Source organism: Penicillium cinerascens (assembly GCF_028974065.1).
Source record: "Penicillium cinerascens strain IBT 15544 chromosome Unknown contig_16_segment0_segment0, whole genome shotgun sequence".
NCBI classification, from domain to species: domain Eukaryota; kingdom Fungi; phylum Ascomycota; class Eurotiomycetes; order Eurotiales; family Aspergillaceae; genus Penicillium; species Penicillium cinerascens.
In genome coordinates this window covers 2,169,158-2,195,757 of record NW_026695286.1, presented here as the reverse complement: position 1 = coordinate 2,195,757, position 26,600 = coordinate 2,169,158, and the positions used below count along the sequence as shown (strand labels likewise).

At 51.3% G+C, this 26,600-nt stretch overlaps 10 protein-coding genes across 10 annotated transcripts; 7 read left to right on the top strand and 3 right to left on the bottom strand.

Annotated features, from left to right (window-relative positions):
* Nucleotides 1-95: 95 nt before the first annotated feature.
* Nucleotides 96-2,825, top strand: N7498_000802 (LysM peptidoglycan-binding domain-containing protein; the record flags this gene model as incomplete). The annotated part of the gene is made up of 8 exons (XM_058447865.1): nucleotides 96-265; nucleotides 318-469; nucleotides 523-580; nucleotides 629-1,210; nucleotides 1,321-1,432; nucleotides 1,486-1,951; nucleotides 2,007-2,452; nucleotides 2,673-2,825. 8 exons carry the CDS (start codon nucleotides 96-98, stop codon nucleotides 2,823-2,825), a joined length of 2,139 nt encoding a protein of 712 aa, XP_058313276.1.
* Nucleotides 2,826-4,248: 1,423 nt separating this feature from the next.
* N7498_000801 (uncharacterized protein) lies at nucleotides 4,249-5,971 on the top strand (the record flags this gene model as incomplete). The annotated part of the gene is made up of 4 exons (XM_058447864.1): nucleotides 4,249-4,295; nucleotides 4,355-4,696; nucleotides 4,841-4,974; nucleotides 5,037-5,971. 4 exons carry the CDS (start codon nucleotides 4,249-4,251, stop codon nucleotides 5,969-5,971), a joined length of 1,458 nt encoding a protein of 485 aa, XP_058313275.1.
* A 518-nt stretch (nucleotides 5,972-6,489) lies between these two features.
* N7498_000800 (uncharacterized protein) lies at nucleotides 6,490-7,526 on the top strand (the record flags this gene model as incomplete). The annotated part of the gene is made up of 2 exons (XM_058447863.1): nucleotides 6,490-7,022; nucleotides 7,082-7,526. The coding sequence occupies 2 exons, from the start codon at nucleotides 6,490-6,492 to the stop codon at nucleotides 7,524-7,526; spliced, it is 978 nt and encodes a 325-aa protein (XP_058313274.1).
* Nucleotides 7,527-8,499: 973 nt separating this feature from the next.
* On the bottom strand, nucleotides 8,500-9,309 carry N7498_000799 (alpha/beta fold hydrolase; the record flags this gene model as incomplete). Its single annotated transcript, XM_058447862.1, has 1 exon — nucleotides 8,500-9,309. One exon carries the CDS (start codon nucleotides 9,307-9,309, stop codon nucleotides 8,500-8,502), a length of 810 nt encoding a protein of 269 aa, XP_058313273.1.
* Nucleotides 9,310-10,115: 806 nt separating this feature from the next.
* On the top strand, nucleotides 10,116-10,708 carry N7498_000798 (uncharacterized protein; the record flags this gene model as incomplete). The annotated part of the gene is made up of 2 exons (XM_058447861.1): nucleotides 10,116-10,118; nucleotides 10,181-10,708. 2 exons carry the CDS (start codon nucleotides 10,116-10,118, stop codon nucleotides 10,706-10,708), a joined length of 531 nt encoding a protein of 176 aa, XP_058313272.1.
* Nucleotides 10,709-10,974: 266 nt separating this feature from the next.
* N7498_000797 (DNA-directed DNA polymerase alpha subunit POL12) lies at nucleotides 10,975-13,159 on the bottom strand (the record flags this gene model as incomplete). The annotated part of the gene is made up of 4 exons (XM_058447860.1): nucleotides 10,975-11,148; nucleotides 11,223-12,525; nucleotides 12,596-12,781; nucleotides 12,840-13,159. The coding sequence occupies 4 exons, from the start codon at nucleotides 13,157-13,159 to the stop codon at nucleotides 10,975-10,977; spliced, it is 1,983 nt and encodes a 660-aa protein (XP_058313271.1).
* Nucleotides 13,160-13,368: 209 nt separating this feature from the next.
* Nucleotides 13,369-14,508, top strand: N7498_000796 (CRAL/TRIO domain protein; the record flags this gene model as incomplete). The annotated part of the gene is made up of 2 exons (XM_058447859.1): nucleotides 13,369-14,125; nucleotides 14,183-14,508. The coding sequence occupies 2 exons, from the start codon at nucleotides 13,369-13,371 to the stop codon at nucleotides 14,506-14,508; spliced, it is 1,083 nt and encodes a 360-aa protein (XP_058313270.1).
* Nucleotides 14,509-16,891: 2,383 nt separating this feature from the next.
* On the top strand, nucleotides 16,892-22,391 carry N7498_000795 (uncharacterized protein; the record flags this gene model as incomplete). The annotated part of the gene is made up of 5 exons (XM_058447858.1): nucleotides 16,892-17,063; nucleotides 17,192-17,515; nucleotides 17,575-17,750; nucleotides 17,804-21,790; nucleotides 21,843-22,391. The coding sequence occupies exons 1-5, from the start codon at nucleotides 16,907-16,909 to the stop codon at nucleotides 22,389-22,391; spliced, it is 5,193 nt and encodes a 1,730-aa protein (XP_058313269.1). The 5' UTR covers nucleotides 16,892-16,906.
* A 637-nt stretch (nucleotides 22,392-23,028) lies between these two features.
* Nucleotides 23,029-24,513, bottom strand: N7498_000794 (uncharacterized protein; the record flags this gene model as incomplete). The annotated part of the gene is made up of 2 exons (XM_058447857.1): nucleotides 23,029-24,322; nucleotides 24,413-24,513. The coding sequence occupies 2 exons, from the start codon at nucleotides 24,511-24,513 to the stop codon at nucleotides 23,029-23,031; spliced, it is 1,395 nt and encodes a 464-aa protein (XP_058313268.1).
* A 559-nt stretch (nucleotides 24,514-25,072) lies between these two features.
* On the top strand, nucleotides 25,073-26,595 carry N7498_000793 (GDP-Man:Man(1)GlcNAc(2)-PP-dolichol alpha-1,3-mannosyltransferase; the record flags this gene model as incomplete). Its single annotated transcript, XM_058447856.1, has 2 exons — nucleotides 25,073-25,928; nucleotides 25,988-26,595. The coding sequence occupies 2 exons, from the start codon at nucleotides 25,073-25,075 to the stop codon at nucleotides 26,593-26,595; spliced, it is 1,464 nt and encodes a 487-aa protein (XP_058313267.1).
* Between the last annotated feature and the right edge of the window lie 5 nt (nucleotides 26,596-26,600).

Here is a 26,600-nt window from a genome sequence, read left to right as displayed (position 1 = left end):
ATTGCTGTCGCTGAATTATCCCACCTTTTTCCTTAGGACTTTCACAATTTCACCAAACCCCTTTGTCTCTATTCTATTCTTCCTCAGGAGCAACAATGGCGAAGTGTCTGACAATAGTCGGCGCCCTGCTGATGGTCACTCAGGCACAGCAATTTGATGGCTATGTCTTCCCCTACGATAATTTGGGATTGAGTGATCCTTGCGTTGCCGCTCTCAATATTACCCTCCCATGCCCCGCCTGGGTTGCCCGTTATACCGGACTTGAGTATGTTGGATACTGGCTTCTACCTGAGAATGTCTAAACTGATATGAGATAGAGACTCGAGCTTTGAGGTTCTTCCCGCTGAGCAACTGACAGAGTTATGCGAAAGCAACTGCCGACTCAATATGCAACGGGTTCGGCAAATGATCAAAGATTCATGCACTACTGATGACGTTGTCATGCCCTTTGGATCAATCGCCTATCCTGGTAAGTATCTCCCGTCAATGAGACTCATCATTTTCAACTCTAATATAGGATAGCAACGTTCATGATCGACCGCTACATTTATTCGGCTGGGCTCTCTTGCCTTACTGACCCGTGAGTAGCGAGTAAGTTGCAGAAGACAACATTTACTAATAGTACCAGGTCTACCAATGAATATTGCGATACAATCGTCAGTTCTTGGATGTCCAATGGATCCACATACTCTTCAGCTCAGAATTGCTCCGCCTGCGAATTAAGTATTCAGAAGTTTCAGCTCGAGTCACCTTTTGGATACGATGACGAGGCTGCTAATTACTTTGCTTCGCTCACTTCTAGCTGTGGTGCCACTGGTTATGATTTTGCCACTCCCACGGCATATGCACTAAACGCAACTTCAACGGGGACTGGGTCAACTGCGAGTGCTACTTTTTCACCACCCTGTTCAGGTTTCCATACAGTTAAAGAAGATGAGTCTTGTGTGACAATTTCAGAGGCCAATAGCGTATCGACATACAGCCTCATTACAACTAATGCCCTTGATATGGCTTGCAATTTACTTTCGGAGGGCAGAAACCTTTGTCTCCCCAGCACTTGCACAACTCATCAGCTTGAATTTGGTGAAACATGCGACTCGCTTACTAGCAGTCTAGGCATTACAATGGCTCAACTACTGGCTTGGAATCCGATGATAAACACAGGCTGCTCAAACCTCGCCTCGTGGAGAGGATGGTACATCTGTGCCAGGTATGATGATTATTCGAAACCACTTTCTCGCAACTGGATTTCCTCATTACCTTCTATGTTTCCAATTTCCCAAGTCATGTTTGAGTTATAGCTAATCCGGGATCAACAAGTTCTCCATATGGTACGATCACTGTGAACGCAGGGACCGCTGTCACGACAGCTGCACCAGTTCCAACCGATGCTCAGCCACAAACGAGCACTGACTGTGGGAACTGGCATAAAGTACCTGAATATTCAAAGCCCTTTGATCAGGAGAAACTCTAACATCTGTATAGGTCATAACTGACGAGGATTGCTCTACTATTTCGCTGAAGTACACGATATCCTTGAGCGACTTCTACTTCCTCAATCCTCAAGTAGACTCAAGTTGTTCCAACCTTTGGGCCAACACTTCATACTGCGTGAAAGCTGTCGGAAATATCGCCACCTACTCAGGTTATCCAGTGACGACGGCAAGTTACACATTCACTAAGCTACCCTCAACCACATACACTCCAACTCCTGTTGCCACTGCCTCACTGCAGCCGACTGCTTCCGGTACTATCGCGGACTGCTCATTATATCAAAATGCCTTCGGCAGTAATGTAGCTAATGTGACTTCTTTAAATGCCTGTTATATCTGGGCTGTCGTCGCTGGTGTTGCTGTTGATGATCTGTTGAGATGGAACCCGAGTCTCTCACCTGAAAACTGTGTCTTCGAATCTGAGTACAGCTACTGCATTATTTCGGGGGAGACAACGAGTAAGTCCGCTTTTTGACTGAAAATCGTTCATTATTAAGCTCATACATACAACAGCTTCAACACTGCCGCATGAGTACTGTTTCGCTCCAAACACCAGCATCATTGCGTCGACTTCAGCCCAACCCGCGGACTGCAATTGTTACATTCAGATTAGAGAGGCAGATAAGAGTAAGGTCATTCTATTCTTCAAATTCGAAGAAGGCGTGCTGATTGTGCTAGATGTATTCAACTGCACAATGTTCCCCTCACGTTTCAACGTGGACATGGCAGATGTGATTGCTCTCAACCCCTGGATCGGCGCGGACTGCGATGGAGTATGGGACGCTTTATCAAGTGATGGATACGAACAGATATGTGTAGAAGGCAACTCGATGCCGTCTCACTCATCTAGTTTCTCTACCTCCGGTTCGTCTACTACAGCTACAGCCACCGGCCCTACTGTCACTTCGACAGCTACCTTCCCAAGCCTCCCAGCTATTTCCCAGCTCCCTAAATGCGGTGTAAGTCTTCTGCCAAGTTCTCGCAAGGGTATAGCTACTAATAATTATACCTTAAGCAAAACTGCTTTGACAACATGCTGTCCAAATACTCCTCTCTTGGATGCAGTACCTCAGATCCATCTTGCCTGTGCAGAAATATAAATTTCTACTACGGTATTCGAGACTGCTCTAACGCGGCCTGTGGGACTGAAGTTGCCAGTACTATCCTTAGCTTTGAAAGCGACTACTGTCACTCCGCCATTGCGGCGCATACTACATATCCCACTACCGCCCCGGTCGAGACCACGCGCACAACCACCACATCATCACCAGCTACTACTACTGGACCAACCGCTATTACGGACTTGCCTACTTGCGGTCAAACTTGTTTTAACAACATGCTGGCCAAATATGCCTCCCTGGGATGTAGTGGTCCAGACCCATCCTGCCTGTGTCAGAATATAAACTTCTACTACGGCATTCGTGATTGTGCTAACGCTGCTTGTGGAAGTGACGATGCTAGCACTGTGGTCGCATTCGAAAGGCTTTATTGTGCCTCCGCTAAGCAGGCAATTAGGGTGATATCGCCAGTCAAATATGCTTCCATTTCGTGTTTGGATAGCTTAGAAATTGAGATTGATTCAGCCAGGACACTGATCGCTATTAAATCCTGACTATGAGGGTACAATATTCCAATCAAAGCGAACGCCGTGAAAAACTGATTTATCTGGTTCAAATATGCTATTGAGCATGGAGACGCTGCTGCCACTAGGAGATCTGGGAGATGGCCATATGTCTTTGACAGCTTCAACCAGAAATTCCAGGACCACCAGCATAGTGGACACCAGGCAATACAGGGTAACTTTTATCGCTATGCCAAAAAGGAACGGCTCCCGGTTTCTCGAAAACAACGCGGCTTCCGAAAAAGAAAGCCAGAGCGGCAAGAAATTTCCCATCTGAGCAACACGGAATTTGTCAAGTATTTCACAAATGTTTTGGTATCCATGGATGCAGAAAGATTACAAGATAGCGGTATAATAATATGATCGGACTTTTGAACGAGCATTGGTGCTGGATCATGGTCCTTTCATGCGAGAAACCAAGAGACTTCTTTCAACATAATGACATATTTGATTGTAAGCTATTTTAAAAAAAACATCCATCCAGCTTAAAGAGACGACGATACCGTAAGACAGACACTGGAGGCCATAAAAAGGTGATATGAACATGTTAGAGCTGGTGAAAGGTTGATTGTAAACGGCAGACCTGTGAAATGCCTGTTCCAGTTAGTGTTGCCCTTTCAGGTTTAGTGCCCCAACGCGCCGTCACGTAAACCTCCTCTCAGACCGCCCGACATATAGACCCGACCTGGCCCTCTGACTTCTCTACTTCTTTGACGACTATTTTGACCGAATCCATGCAGATGTGGTTCTCATTAACACCGAATTCTATGCTTGTGCCCATTGTACATATGAGCTTATGCCCTACTGCGCCAACAATTGATTGGGCGTGACAGGGACCTTGGCCGATTTTAGGTCCCAGTCGCTTGCATGAGATATTTCGCCAAGTCGAGAGTAACACGACAAACTTCTAAACTATTTTACTTATCTTACATAATCCATTTCACCGACGCGACTGAAGCGCGTTAGGGGGCAATATAAAGTCCAGATCATTACCTACCTCCCGCGTTAGTTCTTTCTCTTGGGGAAGCTATGGCTATGCGTTTATTCGGAGCAACTCCTCATATTCTCTACTCATGCACAATCATCCCCTATACAAGACTGATCCTCGCACGCCCTGTTTCGACGTTCCAGAAAATGCCTGAGCCTTGTGATTTGTTCGAGTGCACGTCTGGGCGATGGATGTATGTTGCAGGCTTACACAAGTGATTCATATTAAACTGCTCCGCTGATATGATCATAGCTATAATGAGAATTTGAGACAACGTGAGAGAAGACGAGTTTTCAACATCTCTGAACTTAAGCGCCTTGCTGCCCTAGCTGTTCAGCAGAAAGAAGCCGATGTGATCGAATTCAAAAAACTTGCCGAGGGGGGTTTCAATCGAAGTTTTCTGATCACCATGAGAGATGGCTACCAACTCGTTGCACGAATTCCATATCCGGCTACCGAACCAAAATCCTTAGTGGTCGCGAGTGAAGTCGCAACGTTGGATTTTCTCCATGCTCATGGTATCCCAGTACTGAAGGTTTTTGGCTACTCTGCCGTTGCAGATAATAGGGCGGGTACAGAGTACATTCTCATGGAGTATGTCCAAGGAAAAAATCTAGGAGATGTGTGGTATACCTTGTCTGAACGTGAAAGAAGAGAATTGGTTGAAAGAATCGTGCAGCTAGAGTCTCGTTTATTCAGCTTGCGGTTTCCGGCAAGTGGAAGTCTCTATTACTGCAGTGATTTGCCAGATAACTACTCCCGTGTCATTGTTCCAAGCCCAGGATCGACCCAACGCTTCTGCATCGGTCCTGATACTTCGCTACGGTTGTGGTATGGCAAAAGACTCAACTTGTCGGTTGAGCGCGGACCTTGTGAGTGCCTTTCGGGTGAAAATCGGGACGTGGAAGAGACTTCGATAATTAACTTTCTGAAGACCGAGATTCCTTGGCAGTTCTTACTGCCGGTGCCAAAAAGGAGATTGCCTATCTTGAGAAATTCGGGCGACCTGTCCAGCTATTCCAGCGTCTTCGCCGAGAGGTATACAACTACCAGCCTCAGTCACACTTGGAACATGCTGTGGCTCTAGAGAAATACCTTCAGATTGCACCTTACCTTATACCACATGACTGCCCGGCCCTTCATCGCCCAGCCATACGGCACCCCGATCTTCAACCCAACAACATATTGATCACTGATGACCTAGAAATCAGAGGTCTAATTGATTGGCAACACAGTACGATTTTGCCATTATTTTTGCAGTGTGGTATTCCTGAGAGCCTACAGAATTATGGTGACGAGATCTCGGAATCAATGCAATTTCCGACTTTGCCGAACAATTTCGATGAACTGGAAGAAATAGAGCAATTCAAGCAAGCCGAACTCCTGCGCAGGCGACAGCTCCACTATTTTTATGTCAAACTGACAGCAGAAAGAAATCCTGAACATTACAAGGCCCTGACCCTTCATTTCAGCACCTTAAGGCAGCGGCTTTTCCATCATGCAAGTGACCCTTGGGAGGGTGACAATATCACGTTGACAGCCGATTTAATTACACTGTCTAGGAAGTGGACAGACTTCGCTCGAGATGCGAAAACACCTTGTCCAATTTCTTTTTCAGACGACGAGTTGACGGAATGTTCACGGCTGGAACGCGCACAGTCTGAATCAGACGAACAATTCCGGGCTTGTCAGGAAGCGATTGGGGTTGGGCATGAGGGCTGGGTGCCCCTAGAAAACTACGATGAGGCGAAAAGAAGCGAAAGAAAACTGAAAGCAGACACTCTCGATGCTGCCGAAACAGAAGAGGAGAGAACAAGAATCCAAGAAAACTGGATTTTCGACGACTTTTGCGAGGAAGAATACATGTGAAAAATACGGCTTTGTCGCTGTTTATGCAGTCAATAATGCAGAGATGAGGTCACAAGAATATCAAGGGTCATTGTGGTAAAGAACACAACACGTGCGATATACAAGCTTCTTAGGTTACATCAGTAGACCAATGGCACTTCCTATGATTGTTTCCCTCAGGAGAACTGATGTTTTCCTAAACGTCGTACTCCAGTACACCTTTATGGACCCTGAACTCTTAAGGTGCGGGCACAAGGAAAACCTTGTTGATAAAGACGGCTTGAATTCATTCTTATTCAGATCATGTTGATGTGTCGAATTAACTTTACCGGTAATAACCATACAACAGTTTTACCAACATACCGCAGATTATCCCGGCCCCTTCTCGACCTGAAACCATTTCTTTCTTGCGACGCGGGCAACGTCGTCCCTTCCCTTGAATGAGAAAAATAAGGAGCGATTACAGCAAATTCAAGCTCCTAGCTTCCACGTGAGACGGAGTAGGGAAATTCCATGCCTAGAGAGGGTAGACTATTACAATGGACGATTACCAGAGACTCGTCGTGGCTCAATTCTTCGAGCCAATGCCAAACCTCTCCCAGAAATCGTGTCACCAGTTCGTCTTGCACCATATTGCCCCTATACTTCTTCCCAACGCTACCGGCAAGGTCGATGTTCAACCTAGCCCTTTCCAGGGGAGGATGAGCTACACCGCTATATTACATACTCATTCCAGGAGCGCTGATCATCGCATTGCCGTCCAGTTTCGAAGCGACAAGCAAGACCTTTTCGGAGTCAACGAAGCTAGCCGCATCCGTGGACCTATTGTACCCCTGGTAACATACCAGGGCATGTGCGAAGGGCTGTTTGTGTATGCATCGCCTTTTGCAGAAGGGATACCGTATATCAGTGTCTTGATGTCTTCTGAGGACTTTCAACTGCCGCTCCAGAGGAAGATGGTGACTCTTATGGACCTTGCAGACCTCATTACTCGGGGAGCAGAGCGACCACTACTATACTCAACACTACTGTATCCGACCTCACTTCTACTCTTGAGGGAATTCGTCATACGGTCAATAATTACATTTTCCGACACGCAACCCTCAAGAACAGTATTTCTACTTGTATCAGCAAGCTTCTACCACGGTTACGCGATCTTGCTGCCCTCCCCGTCACCCTTACCCACCAGGATCTCACCCCATTCAATTACCTTATCGATGACTCTACGGGCCGGGTTCAAGCTGTACTAGACTGGGATGGTGCTCTATACCTCCCAGTTGGGTCGAATTTTCATTTTATGGATAGCCTTTTCGGGTTCATGACCCTGAGTGGCTGGCAAGACACGGAGGATCGCCAGGAACTCGAGACAGCGTTTTACGATCGGGCTCTGACTAGTCTTGCTGCGCAGGGATTTGGGGGAATAACAAAAGAGCAACTGGAATCGCAGAAGGCGATCGGGATGTTGCTGTATAGTGTGGAGCGGCTTCTCAAGTTTAAAGACGAACGATCCGAGCACTATCTAGATGGATATCTTGGCGGGTTATCTCTCATGAACGGGTTCATGTTCTCGCATTAGCTCAGTATGTGGACGGGACCTTGATGCGTGGGGGCTTCAGACTGCGGGTGACAATTGTCAGGCGACTGTAAAGGTCCCCGCTGATGCGAAGTCGAGCCAGAAGATCTCGATTATTTTACGAGGGACTGATCATGGTCATTTCCCGTTGATTCGCTGTGGCGGAACTTTATTGAGGTTGTAGGATCTGTATAGTGGACTCGATTCTTAATTGGATCCCCTGGGTGTTTCTTTGCTGACCTGGTGACAGTATATTGTCGATTCATGGGTCCTTTAATATTGGCCACGATGAAGTGTGAGATACTCTCACTAGATAGGTATTCTATTAAACTTTTGATTCTACTGTTCATATTCCCAGGCAAATGCAAGGGTATCACTTCTCCGACACGATGGTATCGTTTGACTAATGCCCAATCCGTGAGGATTTTATAACGCGTTTACGTCCACTCCGATCCGAATCAAGGCCTCAAGCACAAGATCATTCCCTCTCTCCGCAGCAATGTGTCACGGGCCCATCCCAGTTTGATCCTTCAGTGTCGGGTTCGCCCCATTTTCAATCAGCAATTGGACTGGTGACAACGAGCTACATCTCGCCCGCCCTCTGGGCACTCGACGACCAAGCCAAGTCCGCAGGTATAACCGTCCTCAACGAGATCGGTCTCGACCCTGGCATCGACCACCTTTACGCCGTAAAGACGATTGACGAGATCCACAAAGCAGGCGGACAAGTAAAAGCCTTCACAGGCTACTGTGGTGCTCTCCCTGCACCAGAGAACTCCGACAATCCACTGGATTACAAATTTTCCCGGAGTCCTCGGGGGGTCTCGTTGCCCTTCTCAACTTCGCACAATGGTACCGCGATAACGCTATTGGCTGATCGATTGATGGTAGTCCGTAAAAGCTTTAATGAAATGGTTACGAGCACTAACTACTGCAAATACTAGAATAATTGTATAGAAATTGCCCAGATCACTGCTTAAAGCTTTACAAACCCCTCTGGGAGCTCTTTCTGTCCAAACCACGCCTCGGCAGTCTGTGCAAAGAGTCGTGGTGCCTGACGATTCCAGGGGTGCCGCATACTCAAGTGCGTATATGCAACAGTCTCCTCGTTCAACTCTCTCCCTATCTGCATCAACTTGACGGCATCATGCGGGTGATCACTGGTGGGAATGAATCCGCCTTTCCCAGCTGCAACAATAAGGGTGCGCGCGCGCCATGGCGATGGCCACTGAGTCGGCGTTTCTGGCGAAACAATTTGCCGACATAAGTCGAGTGTGCAGATATTGGTATCAGTGCGAGGCAGATCTGTGCCGTCCATTGCCCAGCGGATCAGGACACGCGGAAGACAGTTTTCCACGCGAGACACGGTCCATGCTGCGTACGGCACATAAGGTGTGAGCGGTGTTCGGGGGAAGATCTCAAAGCCAGAGACGAAGACGGAGTTGATCACATCGGGATCTGTGGAGGCCAGACGGATAGCTATCTTGGCACCTAGACTGTGGCCGATGACATGAGCCGAACCGTTGATGGCGTGGGTGCGGATAAGGTCAGCGATGAGGCGAGCCGATAGATCTACCGAAAATGGGGTGATCGCTTGGGATTTACCATGGCCTGGAAGATCTGGGACCAGGAGGTGGTAAGAGCTGGGGAGGTACGGGATGACGAGATCCCAGTTGAGGCCGGAAGCGAAGGCGCCATGAATCAGCACAACGGTGGCGTGGCCTACCTGATTATACGTGGTGTAGTGCAGCTTGGGGTGAGTGGCATCGTCAATAGGGAGAGACATTGATGCTGTTGGAGCTGCTGGAGGACGATACTATACACCGGATATACAGCTTGATGGTGGGACCGAGAACCCGATTTCGGCCCCACGGTACCCACTTTAATCAAGATCAGGACGTAAACTCCGAAATACATAGCCAAAAAAGTTGATGTCCTCTAAGCTTCGAGCATTGGCACTAAACCATTGGCTGTAACGTTCTCCAAAGTTCGAATATATCTTCAGTGAAAATAGTTTCACGTTTCATGGTGGCGTTGATATGGCGCCAAGTGATTCAGAACTAATAAGGTAGGAATAAATGAGCATCTGAGCCTGATTTCCCGGAATACCGCTCATTTCTTCCTTGCGACACGCTTGCTAATTCGGGTCAATAGTAAGATACTATCATCGCAGTCCCTTATTATCATAAAATAGGAACGCCTCTCATATTGTCCGGCTCTTCCTTCCCCGATCCAAGTTGTTTCATAACGCGTCGCTCAAGAAGCCCATTGTTCACCTCGTGGACTCGACCAACATACCTGCTATACCGAGTCACGGTGTGTAAACTACCAGCGTCCTCAGTTATATCGTAATCAGTTCCCAGATACCCCACCGTCATTGATATCTTAATATTCACTCCCGTGGATACAACACATTGCCATATATGTCGTAGGGATTCAGGCGGTGTACCGCGCTTTGTTTATTCTGCCGCCGATAACGAGCTTCAGCTCCACGACTCCTCCAACCAACTTTAAACCGCTTTCTGAACTTTCTCCGCTAACAGAAACCTCCATATCTCAAATATCAAGAGGATCCAATCCTCCAAATCAAAAATGGTACCCTCCAGCCTAACCACCCCCCATATAATCAAAACAACGCACGCTCACAATCTCTCCAGAGCAAAGACTCTTCCGCAACCCATCTACACATGCACCAACCCAGGCTAGCAGACTTCTTCGAAGAATTCACGCGCCCCCACACCTCCTCCGCCGCCACGGACAACCCCCAAGCCCTAAACCAAACAACAGGCTCAAACGCTATAACCTACGGCTCATCCTCACCCGCCTCAATCCCCTCTTTCTTACCCATCGAAGATATCTACGTCGCCCCGCAACACCAGCCTCCAAACCCAGAAGACGAAGATGATGTTGTGCCGGACCAGCATGCTGCGTTTGGGATTACGCGCGCTATGGAGCGCAGACGGGATGCTGTTTGGAGGGATTTGGGCCTTGAGGCACTTGTGAGTGGACAGGGACATGGTGGGAGTGCGATGGCTGCTGCTGGCCCTAGTGTTGGGGCGGGGTCGGGGCCTGGGGCTACGCTTAGGGGAAGTGCGGGTGGTGCGGCTTCGGCAGCGGCGCCTGCTGTTCGGGTGAGGAGTGCTGGAAGGAAGATGGGTGGACGTAGGGTTGTTTGTTTGCGCTAGGGGTGTTAAAACGAGGTTTCGTGTGGTTGGATTCTGACTATGGGTCGTTTGCATTACGGGAGTATTGGTTACATGGCGTGGGAATGATACCCACTGGGCTGTGGCTGTTTAGCACGATTATGTGTTTTTTCTTCATTGATTCATTTCGTTGGTATAGCCTTTCGAGAACTATGGAATCCTGCCTTGGCGGATCTTCGATTTCCACCTGTAATGCGCCTCAAACGCCGAGCAAGTAAATGTGACATGATTGTACAACGTGCTGTACCCTAGATCCTGATGATGTCCACCCGGGCTCGCTCGTAGAGCTTGTGGTCAAGCTGCTTCTGCTCGCGCTCCTCGTCTGTAATATTCCGCTGGTGGATAGCCATTTGGGCATAGGTACCTGCGGCGCGGCGCTTGGACAGAGTACCGGGGTTGATGACAAGGACACTGTCCACGACCTGGAATTACAGATGTAATTAGTATATCAAGGACAACAAGACCATGCAGAAAAACTGAGGTTCGGCTTTTTTACCTTGACAAATGGCGGAAGCATACTGGGCACGATCAGCACGTCGGGGCGCACGTTCCACCACTCGCCCAGCTTCATATAAGGCAGATCTAGCATTGCGCCCGTCGCTGGGCCGGACTCGGGACCGGGCTTGGGAAGATTGGCGCGTCCGGTGGGAGGAAACAGAGGGAAGAAGTGGCGCTGCTCAACGAGGTACTTGGGCAGTCGAGAGAGCAAGTTGCCCTCGGTGGGCCTGCCGTGAAGGACCTCCTCGCGGCGGAGTTCGGAAAGTACATCATGGGAGCACATGCCAACAACAGCCTCATTGAAGGACAATGTTACGGGATTGGAAACCATGCGGACTTGTTTCGGCAGACCAAGCTCCTTCTTAGGAAGTTGTTCTTGCGGCCATGAAACGTGCCGACTCAAAGCGTCACGCACGGATGGCAAAATCACAATTGTGATACTGGGAACTGCTGCTGCGAGGCGGGATAGCGGCGCCGAGATACAGTGTCGGAAGACTGTGGTAAGTGTTGCGGTGTCCGGGTCGAGTCCTTTGATATCTGGCAAGTCAAAGTCCCCAGATGCAAGCAGGGGATGCTCGATGTCTAGGAACGGACCGAGCAGAACGAGACCGTCAGCGTAATTGTCTGCCGCTTTCTGGCACAGTTCCTGCAGAGGTTCAAAGTCCAAGTTATCATCCGCTGTGAACGGACCGGCTGCAACCATGACATTGAGAGGGGGGTTGGCGTCTCCATTGTTGAGACGTTCGTTTATATTATCGAGAGCCACCGCCGAAGATGCAGCAGGAGGCAGGAGAGGAATTGGGAGGATCTCCTTAACTGTGAAATAATCTCCAGAGGGATTGATTCCTCGCAGAGCGACGATTTGGCCCGGAAAGAAATTTAAGCCCGGAACGGAGTCGACTTTCAAAGGGACTCGTCTTCCAGCCCCAGTTCGGCGTGAAGTCTCGAGAACCAGAGAGGCCGGGTTCAGCTTTCCTTCCAAGGAATCTGAAGCAAGCCGTCCAACGGCAATGATTTCACTTGTACTTTGAGTGGCTGCGCTGCCGAAGGTGAGCTCGTCCGAGTCGTAGTGTTTCTGAAAGATAGCAGCAAATTCATCGATCCGATCATCCAGGATCTCCGAAGCTTCTGAAAGTCGCATTCCCATAGGTTTGTAGCCGAACTTCTTGAGATCCGTATTGGCCGTGGGCTTGATGCGCGCTTCGGAAAAGGGTGCCATCGGGGTCTCTGGCAGCGACAAGTGGGAATTGAGCGATTCAATTGTTTGACCGGCATTCTGTCGCTCAGAGAATGAAACAGATCTGTCATCCATGTCAGCGTTCCATGATCAGTTGCCGCGTTTTTGTCCGAGACGGTAAGCGTATCACATACTGTGTGCCGCCAGGAGTTCCACCATTTGCCATTGAAGCAGGTCCTTTTGCCATAGGAGATCCATTCTGCTCAAGTCGTCCCATTTTTGGCGTGGCGGGCGAGGAGAAGTTGTTCTTGCGTTTGACGGAGCCAGTAACGGTGTGCAAAGGCCGACCATTCGAGGTATTGGGTGTCAATCCGTCCAACCTGGGAAGTATATACAATCAGCCCGGTGATTTAAAGGATCCAATTTATCCGTCCTTACATTCCGAATACATCAGCGCTCGCTGCAGCACGTGGGGTTGCGTTGACAGCGTTCCTCTTCTCCGTCTGTCGGCCAGCTTTGCCACGAGTTTCGCGCTCAAGTGCTTCTTGCACATCTTGCTTGAAGCCGCGCACGGTGTCCATGTCCAATTTCACTTCCTCGCCCATCTTGATGCTGTAAGACTCCCATTTGTAGAAAAGTTCCTCCGCGGTGATCGAGTGGACCCGCAAGATAGATTGTAGTTCGGCGAGAACATCCTTGGGCAGGCCGTCGGGGTAAGATGCGGTAAAGAGCTCGTTGAGCTCCGCCGTGGCGTCCATTATGGCGATGTTGAAGGAAAGGTGAACAGTCGATTGTCGAACTGCGAACTGCGAACTCCGCAAAGACGCGCAAGACGCGTGGGACGTGTAGCTGACTCAGCGCCCAGAAAAGTAATATCGGTTTCCCAAGTTGGAAGGCGGGTCTCGTCGATCGTCAATTGACTTCTGATTTCTCCTGGAACCCCCGTGCATTGAGTATTCCTGACACCATGACGGCCAATGACTCTGCCCAAGTCGCTTCAGCGGTGCCTTCAACCGACAATGGTGAGGCCGTGAAACTCGAGACTGCTCCCTCCTCGATCTCCGAGCAAGACCAGACATATCCAACCTCCGCCGCGGACGGTCTTATCCAGAAGCCATTCCCTAGGCCGCTGGAGGACGCAAAGCCCGAGAAGCCCGCCGAACTCAAGGCGGACCAACAATCCAAATACGAGTCTGTCCTTAAGACCGTATCTTCATGGACAGCTCTCCCCACCACGTCCGAGCGAAATGCCCCCACGGCCCCTATTACTGACGATGAGCGCATGTGGTTAACTCGCGAGTGTCTTCTCCGCTACCTCCGCGCATCAAAGTGGAATGTTGCCCAGGCCGAACAGCGGCTCCAGGCCACCCTTACCTGGCGCCGAGAATACGGCATGGAGAAGTTGACACCCGATTACATCTCGATCGAGAACGAGACTGGAAAACAAGTTATCTTGGGCTTCGACATCCACGGCCGGCCATGTCTGTACCTGATTCCTTCAAACCAAAACACTGAGAAGAGCGAGCGCCAGATTCAGCACCTCGTTTTCATGCTTGAGCGGGTCATTGACCTGATGGGCCCCGATCAGGAGACGCTGGCGCTGCTCGTCGACTTTAGCTCGACCAAGTCGGGCCAGAGCGCGTCCATTGGACAGGCAAAGGAGACGTTGAACATTTTGCAAAACCATTACCCGGAGCGGTTGGGACGTGCTCTTGTGCTCAATGGTAAGTGAATCGCGACTGTGGTTTGTCATGGCTTCCTAACTCTTTTTCTGTTCTTAGTGCCTTGGATCATCTCAGGCTTCTTCAAGTTGATCACACCGTTCATCGACCCCCAGACTCGTCAGAAGTTGAAGTTCAACGAGGACCTGTGCCAACATGTTCCGCCCAGCCAACTCATGAAGTCTGTGGGTGGTGACGTTGAGTTCCGCTACGACCACTCCATCTACTGGCCCGCTCTGAACAAATTGGCCGAACAGCGTCGTGAGCTGATTCGCGAGCGTTGGATCCAAGGTGGCAAGCAGATCGGCGAGTTCGAGAACTACCTCAAGGGAGAGGACATCCCAAGCGTGTCTCAAAGCCAGGGATCCGCAAGCGAACAGGCGTAAAATCAATGCCGTGCCCAGGTCCCCTTTTTGACAACGTTGATATTCCCACTGTCGTTTCTTTAGCATTTCGGCTCATATATACACCATCCTTTTTTGCGTGAACCCACTTACTTGGACTAGAATTTGGCGTGATTTACATACAGATGGGTCTGCAAATTTTTAATAGAATTGGACAGGCATATGCAGATATTTCACTGATAGAATACAAAGATCATCTTGAATTGACGGGGAAGACGCCAAAACCATAAAAAGAGTGAAAGGGGTGCAATAGGAAATGTATCCGCATAATCTCACTGGTCCCTAGCAACCTCGGGTCCGGCACCAGACTCCAAGTTATCATAACCATCTATCCGCTTATCTTCTTTGGGGACTTTAGTGACCCAGTGAGTATAGTGTGTTCATTATGAGGTTCTAATGTCGTGTAGTGGATTACTCGCCGGAGGCAAGGACATTTGAGAAAAACCGACGTCAGAAATGGTATCAACGGGGGGGGGAGCTGAGAGTTGAATTTCAAGGGCAGGTCATAAACGGAGATAACATTGCAAAAGTATACAGATTGAGATTTCCACTTTTTCCCATGTTTTCAAGTCCCGACGAAAATTAAGCTTAAAAAAGCAGCATTGGGAACCCTCTATCTGAAACGGGTTCACGAACTGTCGGAGCCGAGCTGCCACGCAGCTTGAAAACGGCGCTTCGGGCAAGTATCGGCTTTCGGACCCAGGCCGTGCACCCCGTTAGTGGGGACATCAAAACATGAAACAAGCCGTGGGCCTCTGATCATCGCGGCTGCTTCGAAAACGGTTCACCAGAGAGTGGACCGAGTGTGGGCGAGCTGAAGTGGAGTATCGCGTCATGGCATAGGATGCTCGAGGCAGCATATGAGGTTATGGAGGAGTGAGCCGAGCTGGGAATTTGTAGTTCATAGAGTATGCAGCAATCAAAGGTCTATATCGGTGGTAGGTACGAATACGGGAAGAGCCACAGGTGGGAGCTGAAAACTTTACGTCCAGTAGAGTTTCTAACTTTTGTGCCCACTCTCGCTCGAGCCAAGGGCCTAGAGCTTGTTTTTGGGAAATGAAGACGCGCAGAATTGGGATCATTAACCGAATTCGATCTCGCCGTGGCTTCGTGGCCCTGAAGAACTCGCACGAGACTTGGGATGCGGCATCCACCAGGTCGATTGTGATAGGCTGATACGGAATTATACCTGTCTGTTTACATCTACGGAGTATCACGCATGGACTCACGTTCCTCCGGGTTTATTCCACCGGTCTACCGGGACGATCACGGCCTGAACTTCATGGCCCATGGCCGTGAACCGGATCGTGCGGAGGCACACAGTCTGAGGATCGCAGTTTGCAAAGTAAGGAGTATTTCCATTTTGGGCGGAACGTTCTGGCCCGGCCACGTGGGACAATTACTCTATTACTGTAGGGGGGGGCCGAGGGACCCCTTTTTGATGTACGACGAGTCTAGGCCAAATCGATATCCTCAAGACAGTGACACAAGCAGAGAGTCCTGCTATCTGTCCTCCGGTTGCCTTCTCGAGTGTGGGTCTCAGGAGCAATTGCCAGATTGGACAGACTGGCCCGTCCCTGGCTGGCCGGGTGTCTGAATCGGCCAGCGGGCAGCGATCGACATCCGGAAGCCTGCGGTCAGCCTGGTTGACTTTGGACCTGGAGACTCCAACCCAACGGACGGGGTACTTCGTAGCGGAGATCAGAATTCCATCTGACCGATCCACTCTGATACCCCAAAGGAGGAGAACCTTGACACGAACGGTTGGAACGCGTGGATACCCCGGAATCGATATTGTCCGAGTTGGCTTCTTCAGGGCGAGGAACAGGAGGAACCGTGGAACGCGGGTCCGTTTCAGGCACCAAAGACAACAAGTCTCGGTGCTAGCCTCCGGACCGCGACAGTACGGAGTAGTTTAAGCAACGAAAGGCCCCTGGGCCCCCTCGCTTGGCCCATGGCCCCATTCAGGCCCCACTGCAGCCAACGCGCACCTTTGTGCTCCTTCATCTTAATCGATACTAAACCTTTCCCAGATTAGGGTGCACGGCCTCTACTCCAGACGTCTCCCTTTTTCCAACGTTTCCTCCCCTGCTTTCTTTTTTTTGTTGACCCATCCATTGATACTGTCGGGGAGTCTGCAATCTCTACAGGTACGTCGTTTCTTGTCCGTCGTGTTGTGTGGTGTTGAGCTGCCTGCTTGGGGATCGCTCCACCGGTCCAAAAAAATTTAAGGGGCCGACGAAACTGACCGTCGCGCTCTCCACATTCTAGACAATTGCCCGGTCCTCGTCACACATGCGATTCTCGACTATCCCTCGATACCCCTTCTGATAATCAACGTTTCTTTGCTTTCCCACCCGGCGTGGTTTCTCCAAGGGAGATGACCGTCTCACCGCCAGCGTCGCCAACGGGCCATGCCCCGCGACCCATCAGCGCGGTGATGCGCACGCCGCGCAGCAATAGTCGCATGAGTATGAGCAGCAGACAGGGTGGAAGTCGAGCCTCTGACGATGATGGAAAAACCGCGGTCAAAGTCGGTACGTGACCGTTCCTGTTTCCAATACACCCGGACCGGTTGCCATGCGCGCACGCCGCACCGGCACTGTCTGGCCAAGAGCCGGCGATAAAGATACCCCCAGAAGACGGATTTCTGACTGCGCAATAGCTGTTCGAGTGCGACCACCGCTGAAGCCCACCGACCCCGGATACGAGTTGATTCCCCAACGATTCCAGCGATCCATGGTTCACGTTACGGCTTCGACCAGCTTGGCCGTGGACGTCCCGCAGGGCCGCAAGCTGTTTGTTTTCGATCGTGTCTTCCCCGAGACGGTTGATCAGGATGGTGTCTGGGACTATTTGAATGATAGCGTCAACTCCTTCGTCCAAGGATACAATGTTTCGATTCTGGCGTATGGCCAGTCTGGCGCTGGAAAATCGTACACCATGGGCACATCCGGGCCCAGCGAGCAAGGCCATTCGGAGGCAATGGGTGAGTTTACCATTGGATATCTAGAGGGATGTGGGCTAATCGCAATGCACAATGTCTAGGCATCATCCCCCGCGCTGCACAGGCCTTGTTCGATAAGCTCGACGGCTCGAAACACAATCGCAACGGATCCACGACCGGTCTCCGAACACCCCAGAGATACTCGATGAGCTCTGCAGCAAGCCTCGGCAAACAAAGCCCGGAGAAGAATTGGCAAATGAAGGCGACCTATGTCGAGGTAGGGACTGGTCTCAAATCGCAGGCGTGACGGAAGATCTAACATTCCTCCAGATCTACAATGAACAGCTTCGGGATTTGCTGCTTCCTGACTCGACACCCGTCGGTGATCGCAGCACCGTCACTATCCGCGAAGACGCCAAGGGACGCATTCTTCTGACTGGTCTGCACCAAGTCAGTATCAACTCCTTTGAAGACCTGATTGGGGCTCTGAACTTTGGTTCCGCTATTCGTCAAACCGATTCCACCGCCATTAATGCCAAGTCCTCTCGTTCCCACGCCGTCTTCAGCTTGAACCTCGTCCAGCGCAAATCTTCCGGCCAACCGACGTCTCCCAAAGAAAAGCGCATGTCCATGCCCGTGGACCCATTCTCTAGCGGCGACTCCATTACCGTTGATAGCAAGCTGCACTTTGTGGATTTGGCAGGTAGCGAACGTATGAAAAACACCGGTGCCTCGGGTGAACGTGCGCGGGAGGGTATCTCCATCAATGCCGGTCTCGCCGCCCTCGGCAAAGTCATTTCGCAGCTCTCGTCTCGCCAGTCCGGCTCTCACGTTTCCTACCGCGACTCAAAACTCACCCGTCTGCTCCAGGATTCTCTGGGCGGTAATGCAATTACATATATGATTGCCTGTGTAACCCCCGCTGAGTTCCACTTGAGCGAGACTCTCAATACAGTTCAGTACGCCCAGCGAGCCAGAGCTATCCAGAGTAAGCCTCGAATCCAGCAAGTGGCAGACGAAGGCGACAAGCAAGCTTTGATTGAACGATTGAAGGCCGAGGTGGCCTTCCTCCGCCAGCAGATCCGCAACACCGAAGGTTCGGACCGTCGAGACGCGGCATCCACAGAGCGCAGCGAGCGCAAGAATGAACGCGAAATCCAGCTGCAAAACCAGCTGCTGGACGTCCAAGAGAGCTACAACGCTCTCAGCCAGCGTCACACGAAACTCATTTCGCACCTGGCCAACGATGCGGAGGCTACTAAGGGCGAGACCGACGATCCAGCTTCCGAGTTGGCCGAGAGTTCCATCGAGCGAATGCAGCGATCCAAGTCGTTCGCCGAGTCCGTGGAACTGGTGGTTCTTGAATATGAAAAGACAATTCAAAGCCTGGAGACTTCACTGTCTGACACTCGGTCTTCTCTGGCAACCACAGAAAGCACCCTTTTGGAGCGTGAAACCAAGTGCACTTACGTCGAGACCGTCAACCAGCAACTCCAGTCTCGCGTGCAGAAGCTTTTGGCTCGGGATACCAGCAATGAGACCTACCTGCATGAGCTAGAGTCGAAGCTCGACGGTGCCACTACCGGCGAGGAGAAGCATGCGGCCATTGTGGCCGAGCTGCGCAAGGAGCTTAGCCGTGCCCGTGAAAATGAGACGAGCTGCGAGGAATACATTTCCACATTGGAAGATCGACTCGCCGAGTCTGACCAGGACATGGAGCTAATGCAGCGTGAAGTGATTCGCCTGGAGCATGTTATTCAGCGCCAACGGGGCCTCGGAACCATTGATCACTTGCTACACGACCTTGACCAGCGTCGTCAAAATGGCGAGAACCATGACGGCACTAACGGAATCGACTCGTCCTATTCTCCCACGCCCATTAAGCCTTCGCAGTTCCACCGTCACACTCCCTCTTTGGACGTCCTCAACGAAGCAGCCGAGACCGCCATTCCCGAATCGGACGAAGATCTGGGAGAACCAATTCCAGAAGAGGATGATGAAGAGGTCGCGGAGGCCGAGAAGACCGCTGATGTGCCTGGTGATGATTTGCAGGTGCTGGAGACTGTGACCAACAAGCTGGAGGCTCGACGCTCCGAAGCTATGTATGAGGAGCCCCTTACCAGCCCGGCCCAGTCCAAGTTTGTTGCCGACAAGCTCGAGACAGTTACTCAAGAGCTGTTTGACCTGCGTCTTAACCACGAGTCTACTCTGAACGACTACGAGACGCTCGAGTCCAAGTATGAAGAAGCGTTGAAGGCTCTGGCTGAGCTCCGCCGGGACAAGCTCGATGAAGCTCGTCACCCCGCTCCAGATGCCCAGAACAGCGCTTCTCGCCCCGTCTCTTTTTTAGACGACAGGAGCGCTCCGAACTCGAACTCTGGAGCACAACACTCATTCTCGCAGTCGCTCTCCTCGGAATTGTCCTCGGCCGGGGAATCAGTTGCATTGCACGAGTCCTCTGAAATCAAGCCAGAGACCCCTATTACCACTGTCGCTTCCTCCACTCCCATCCAGTCTGACGAGGATGCCGAGAAGATGCGCAAGGCCCTTGCTGAGCACCAGGAAAGTGCCGAAATCATGACCCAGAAATATGCCGAGCTTCAAGCCGAGCACGAGGCGATCCTTGGAATTGTTGAGAAGCTGAAGGCCGAGGCCGAGGCTCAGCGCACCAGGACTAGCTCCCCCACCACCCCCGGTTTCAAGATGATTCGCCGCATGACAAGCCAAAATCTCCTGTCTGGCGTTGACCGTGCTCACCGGTCGCTCACCGCGCTGCGGACAATTGCGACTGAGGAGCTTGCGAGCCGGCCCGAGATTCTTCAGACCTTTGAGGTCCATCTCGACGCCACCATGCACGAATTGGCAACCCGCATGGAGCGCCTCCAGTCCATGGAAGCTGAGAACCAAAGTGTGAAGAAGGAGATGGAAATGAAGGCCACCATTATCTCTGGACTCACCCGCGAACGATCCAGCATGCAGGGAGCCTCGTCTATGGACATGGCTATGGTATCTCAACTCCGTGACCAGGTTGTGGGCCAGGAAATCCAGATCAACGAGTTACGGGAAGCCCACGAGGCTCGTGAGAACCAACTCTTGGCTGCCATTGAGAACCTCAATAGCCTTCTGAAGACCCAGGAGATCGCGACCAAGGCTATGGATGCCGGTGCCGAGGAGCAGGATAAGAAGATCAATGCTCTGGAGGGCGAACTCAACGAGTGGAAGAGCAAGCACCATACTGCTCTAGAGTCCGTGCAGTCATCGGAGAAACAACTTACCACAACCCTCGTTGAGCTTGAAAGCGCGCTTGCGTCTGTGGAGGCTATGCGCGCAGAGCGGGCTAACTCGGGTGATACCTCTAACGATAAGGAAGCCGCTGCACAGGCTCTCGAGAGCGAACGTGCCAAGCAGCAGGAGCTTGTTGATGGTCTGAAGAAGGATATTGATGAGCACAAGACCACCATTGCTACTCAACTGGCGACTATTGCTGGCCTGGAGAAGTCTCATTCGGATGCTCAAGAGCAGCTATCTGCACAGCTTGCTTCCAAGGACGTTGGCGGTGACTCCGCTGACACCCACAGCGCACGTATCGCCGAACTCGAGCAGGAGATCTCGACTAACAAGGCTGCCATTGATGCACACAAGACAAACCTGGGTTCGCTACAGGAGACCCATACGCGGGAGCTGGCTGAGCTGGAGGAGCGCACCAAGGCTGCTCTTCAAGCCGAGCACGAGTCCCGTCTTTCTGAGAAAGATGCCGAGCATGCCAAGTCGATGGCGACTCTGCAGAAGGACATTACCGAGTCTCGTGATGAATTAGTGAAGCTGCTCAAGGCAGTTTCGACTCTCTTGAACTCGGATGTGACTGCCGAGACGATGGCAGACCAGATCCAGGATGTTTTGGCCCAGAAGCAGCACTTCTCCGAGAAGTATGCGGAACTGATGGACACCAACGAGGATCTGCGTAAACAGCTCGACAGCGCCAACGTCGAGGAATTGGCGAAAAAGAGTTCCGTCCAGGAAGCCAAGGTAAATGAGCTGGCTCTCTTGGTTGCCACCCTGGAGGATGCTCTTCGCCAGAAGGACGAGCAGGTGAAGAAGAAGGAGACTTTGGTTGAGGAGATCACCGCCGAGAAGGAGAAGAGTGTGCGCCTGGTGGAGGAGCTCGAGGAACAAATTACCAACAGCTTCGACCAGCACCACAACCGCTTGTCTGTTATCCAGCAAGAACGTGACCAAGCTCTGGAGGATGCAAAGGCCAGAATTGTTGTTCTTGAGTCGGACATCGAGACCTACCAGATGCGGATTGAGCAGCTCGAGGTATGTTTTACTGGCTCATTGGGACTCTGAACAATCGCTAACTTTCAAACAGCTTCAACTCAAGAACGGAACCCAAGATGGCTCGCACGATCGCAGCAGCTCGATGACATCGAACCTCCGCAAGAGCTCATCTGCCGCATCTCTACCCTCGCCGCCTCCGGCCATTCCCCTTCCTCCTCTCCCAACCATCGCTCAAAGCAATGGCTCCAGCAGCGTGTCCCCACCCAGCTCTCGCCACGCTAGTAAGGAGCTGGTGAACATCCAGCTAGTTGAAGATCAAGAAGCCCGCATCCGGACTATCGAGAAGCACTTGTATGCCGAGAAGCAGCTGACTGCTACCCTCGAAGAGGCACTCGGCGACCTGGAAGCCCAGAGCAGCAAGGTCAAGTCCGACTGCGAGTCCTGGAAGAAGAAGGCGTGGCAATTCGAGGACGAGCTGTCCACTCTTCGCAAGGAGCGCAACTCCGCCCGTCTTTCTCTCCAAGTCGTTGAGGAGGAGCGCAGTGCTCGCCGCGAAGCCGAAGCCGCTCGTGCCCAGCTGGAGGAACGGATGAACGCCCTCAACAAGAAAAAGAAGAAGAGCACGCTTAACTGCTTCTAATCTTGTGCTGTTCCACACCTCGCCTCACCCCACAAAAAACGTGTTGTGATTTACACCTGTCGCTACCGTTTCCCCCCAATATGTACATTCTTGTCCGTTAATGTTTTTCCTCTACTTGTTTCATACCCTTTTTCTTTTCTTTTGATTCACGCCCATACACTACCCCGAATTCCTGTATTATGACGTCTCTCACTCTTACCCCGCTGTCGATTCTTCGATACCTCTTCTGCCTTTTCTCCACTTGTGCTACGGGCGTCCCTCTATGCACATTTGTTTGTTCTTTTTACATATTCTTTGGTTTATTTTCTTGCCACCGCACGATCAAACCCTTTTATGACCGGTAGATTCAAAACCTCGCTTGGAATCTCCATTGTACATTTTCCCTTGGCTGTCTCTAGATTGGTGCAAATTTCTACCCATTTGGAAGTCCTTGGTTTCTTCCCATTCTATTCTCTCGTTTGATATTTGACCGCAATCCTGGGGCATTTTCCGCCTTGCAGAACAGTGGGTCCGGTCGACCTGGATCCTTACATGCTCAAGGATCTGTACAAATCTATTGATACGGAAATTGGATTGAATTTTGATAGTGATATATACTGCGTAAGACAATGTTGAACATCCCTTGCGCTATGGTGTATCAAAGCTTCCATGTCAATGTCTGTCCTGTCGCACCGGTAATTCTCACCCAGAGCGTTGCCATGCTAGCTGCGAAAAGCAGCACTCCCACAGTGATTGTGACTCTCTCGTAGTTGAATGGAGCGGACAGCGCTGACTGTCCTGGCAGCAGCAACCCGGTCAATGGGGTTCCCAAGAAAGCCCCCATGCCTCGAATGAGATAAAGAGCCCCGTTCACCGAAGTGAAATGCTGGACCCCAAACAACTCGATCAGACTCGCAGGGAATAATGAAATATAAGCGCTGCCAAAGCACCCGTACAAGATCGTAAACATAATAAACAATGCATCGGCAGAGGTCTGCGAGACACTGCCTCCCGCAAAGGTCGCCGGCAACCAGAATGCAAAGACGGCAACAGAACTCATGATAGTCGTCAGTAACAACACGTTCAACCGACCAAACTTATCCGCTGTATACCCAATCACAATACGCGAAACAAAGTTCGACGCATTGCTAATAGTAATAAAGTTATCGCCCATACTATCACTATACCCAAGCGACCTCGCAAACGCCGCATAGAAGAACAACGGCGTCGAATATCCCGCAGATTGCAGGAAACAGCCCAACGCCTGCGCAACAAACTTCCTCGACTTAGCAACTTGCCAATTCACAAGCGGAACCTTAAGCCACCCCGTGGACCTCGACAATCCCGCCATCTGGCCGCGCACCTTTGCCTTGAAATTCGGCTCCCAGCGCAACGTGAAGCCCGCCAGCGGCACAAACAAAATCACCAAGCAGCCCGAGATCCGCAAAGCATTGCGGAACCCGAGGTGCGAGGTAATCGCCCGTAACACAGGTGGCCAGATCATACTTCCGCACGCAGACCCCGAAATCACAATCCCCATCGCCAGTCCGCGTCGCTTGTCGAACCACGTCGGCGCGACGGACATCGTCGGTACATAGGCCATGCATGTCCCCATGCCGACGAGGACGCCCTGCGTGAGTGCGAATTCCCATACGTGCTCGCTTAGACTGGCGAGGATACAGCCGAGTCCGAAGACGACGCCGCCGGCCATGATTACGGGCTGGGGGCTGTATAGCTTTGCCCAGGTCATCACGAAGGGACCGCCCATGGACATGATTGCGATGGATAATGTGCCGATGAGACTGATTACTGAAGTTGAGGTCCCTGTGAATGGGGTGTTGGGTTCTTTGGCCATTTGTTCGTAGATGGCTTGGTACACCCCGTAGGCGAAGATGATGGCGCATGTCATGAACATGGTTATGAAGCCTGCGGCGACGATCATCACCTGGCGGCTGCATCGGGTTATTAGTCTGTGTTTGTGTTTGGGGTATAGTTGCGAGGCTTGGTGATGCATTGGGGAGCCGTGCTGACCTTTGACTTACAGTTTGGTTGGTTTTGGGAGCTCATCTTCTGATGGCGGTGCCTGGGCGACCTCGCGTTCGCCGGGTTGGCTGCTTTCTGGATACTTTTCTTCCTCTCCCATTATTTTGTGCTGAGAGGGCTGAACAAGAGAGAGAAGAGATAGAGTCCTCTTGGCAGGGAAGAAAACACACGGTGCGGCGTCCTTCCCGTGCCCCGGGGGAGCCGAGTGGGTTGTCTAGTTCCCCACTGCTTTTATCAGATCGAGTGGCCCGGGATTCCCAGTCAAGAGCTGCATGGTGGACATTGTTATATGTTTTTTTTTTCGTTCTATCCTGAAGATACAAAGGCTTCGGTCCGTTTGTCCTCTCTCCTCATTCTATGCATATATCTTCGGAAATCGTGCCGATGCGATTGAAAGAATCCGGTACAAGGAATATCCACCGGCAGATGCGCGGGTGCTGCTATCCGAGTTGAATAAGCAGTGATAACAGGACAACAAACAAATAGAAACAAGGCGCGTCACAGGTATAATGCTTTCAAGTAAAATATGGATTTATAGACAATTATCAATTCTATAGGGCCAAACAATCAAGACATTCTTATACGGTCGTCATGTGATGACGTACCCCCACGTGTCTTCATCGCATCGTCAACAACTGGGTCTCAACTCCCCATCCACCATGTCGGGTCTCGCGCCCTCCAATGTGATCATTATCCACCCCGATCTGGGCATCGGTGGTGCAGAGCGACTGATAATTGACGTCGCATTGGCCCTGCAGAACCGCGGCCACCGCGTGACGATCTACACCTCCCACCGCGACAAGGCGCACTGTTTCGACGAGGCCCGCGATGGTACACTGGACGTTCGTGTTCGCGGGAACACCATCTTCCCTGCCCATATATTCGGCCGATTGCACATCCTCATGGCATCGCTACGCCAGCTGCATTTAACTGCATCGCTACTGACAGAGCTTGGGTCGCGCGATCAACCGAGCCAGTCTTCTGAGAAGGATCAGAGCGGCAATGCGGAGGAAATCCGAGACGATATCTTCATTGTCGACCAGCTGCCCGCTTGCGTACCCATCCTCAAGACCTTCGGTCAGCCCCGCAAATCTCGAACCCAACGAATCCTATTCTACTGCCACTTCCCCGACCAATTGCTCGCGCGCCGCAATGAAGGCGGCTCTCTCCTCCGGCTTGCTAAGCTGCTATACCGATACCCGTTTGATTGGTTTGAGGGCTGGGCAATGAGTGCGTCGGATCGCGTGGTTGCGAACTCGAATTTCTCGCGAGGCGTCGTGCGCTCGGTGTTTGGGACTGAGAAACTCGGCGATGTGGAGGTTGTCTACCCGTGTGTCGACACAAACACTGGACTTGCGGCACCAGAAACTAAAGCAGCGGATGCCCTTTGGGGTGGGAAGAAGATCTTGTTGAGTGTCAATCGCTTCGAACGGAAGAAGGATATGGCATTGGCGATTCGCGCGTATAATGGGTTGGGCGCAAGAAAGAGGAAAGGGACGCGGTTGGTGATCGCTGGTAAGTGATTTGTGCTGGACTGTTATTTTTTCTATAATTTCTGACTGAGATTTGCACAGGCGGTTATGACAACCGAGTACAAGAAAACGTTCAATATCACCAGGAACTCGATGACCTTGCCAAAAGCTTCGGTCTTGAGACTGCAACCGCGAAGACGGTTGTATCGGCGCTTTCCATTCCCGATAGCATTGATGTCCTCTTCCTCCTCTCCGTTCCAACTACCTTCAAGAATACCCTCCTGGCACAGTCCAAGCTCCTTCTTTACACCCCGATTAATGAACATTTCGGGATCGTGCCCGTCGAGGCAATGCTTGCAGGCCTTCCTGTTCTAGCGTCAAATACCGGTGGTCCATTGGAAACGATTGTCGAAGGTGAAACGGGCTGGCTCCGTGACGCACACGCGGTTGACGAGTGGACGGCGGTTATGGATAAGGTGCTATACGGAATGAGCCAAACGGACATTGAACGGATGGCTGCGGCCGGCAAGGCAAGAGCGGAGCATGAATTCTCGCTCACTGCGATGGGTGACAGACTGGAGGAGGAAATCTTGACCATGTTGACAGTCGAGAGACGTCCCTTCCATGGCTGGCAACAGGTGTTGGCCATGTTGGCTCTTGCTGGGGCCTTCCTAGCAGTAATTACGGCACTCTTACTCCGTATGATGTAATTTAG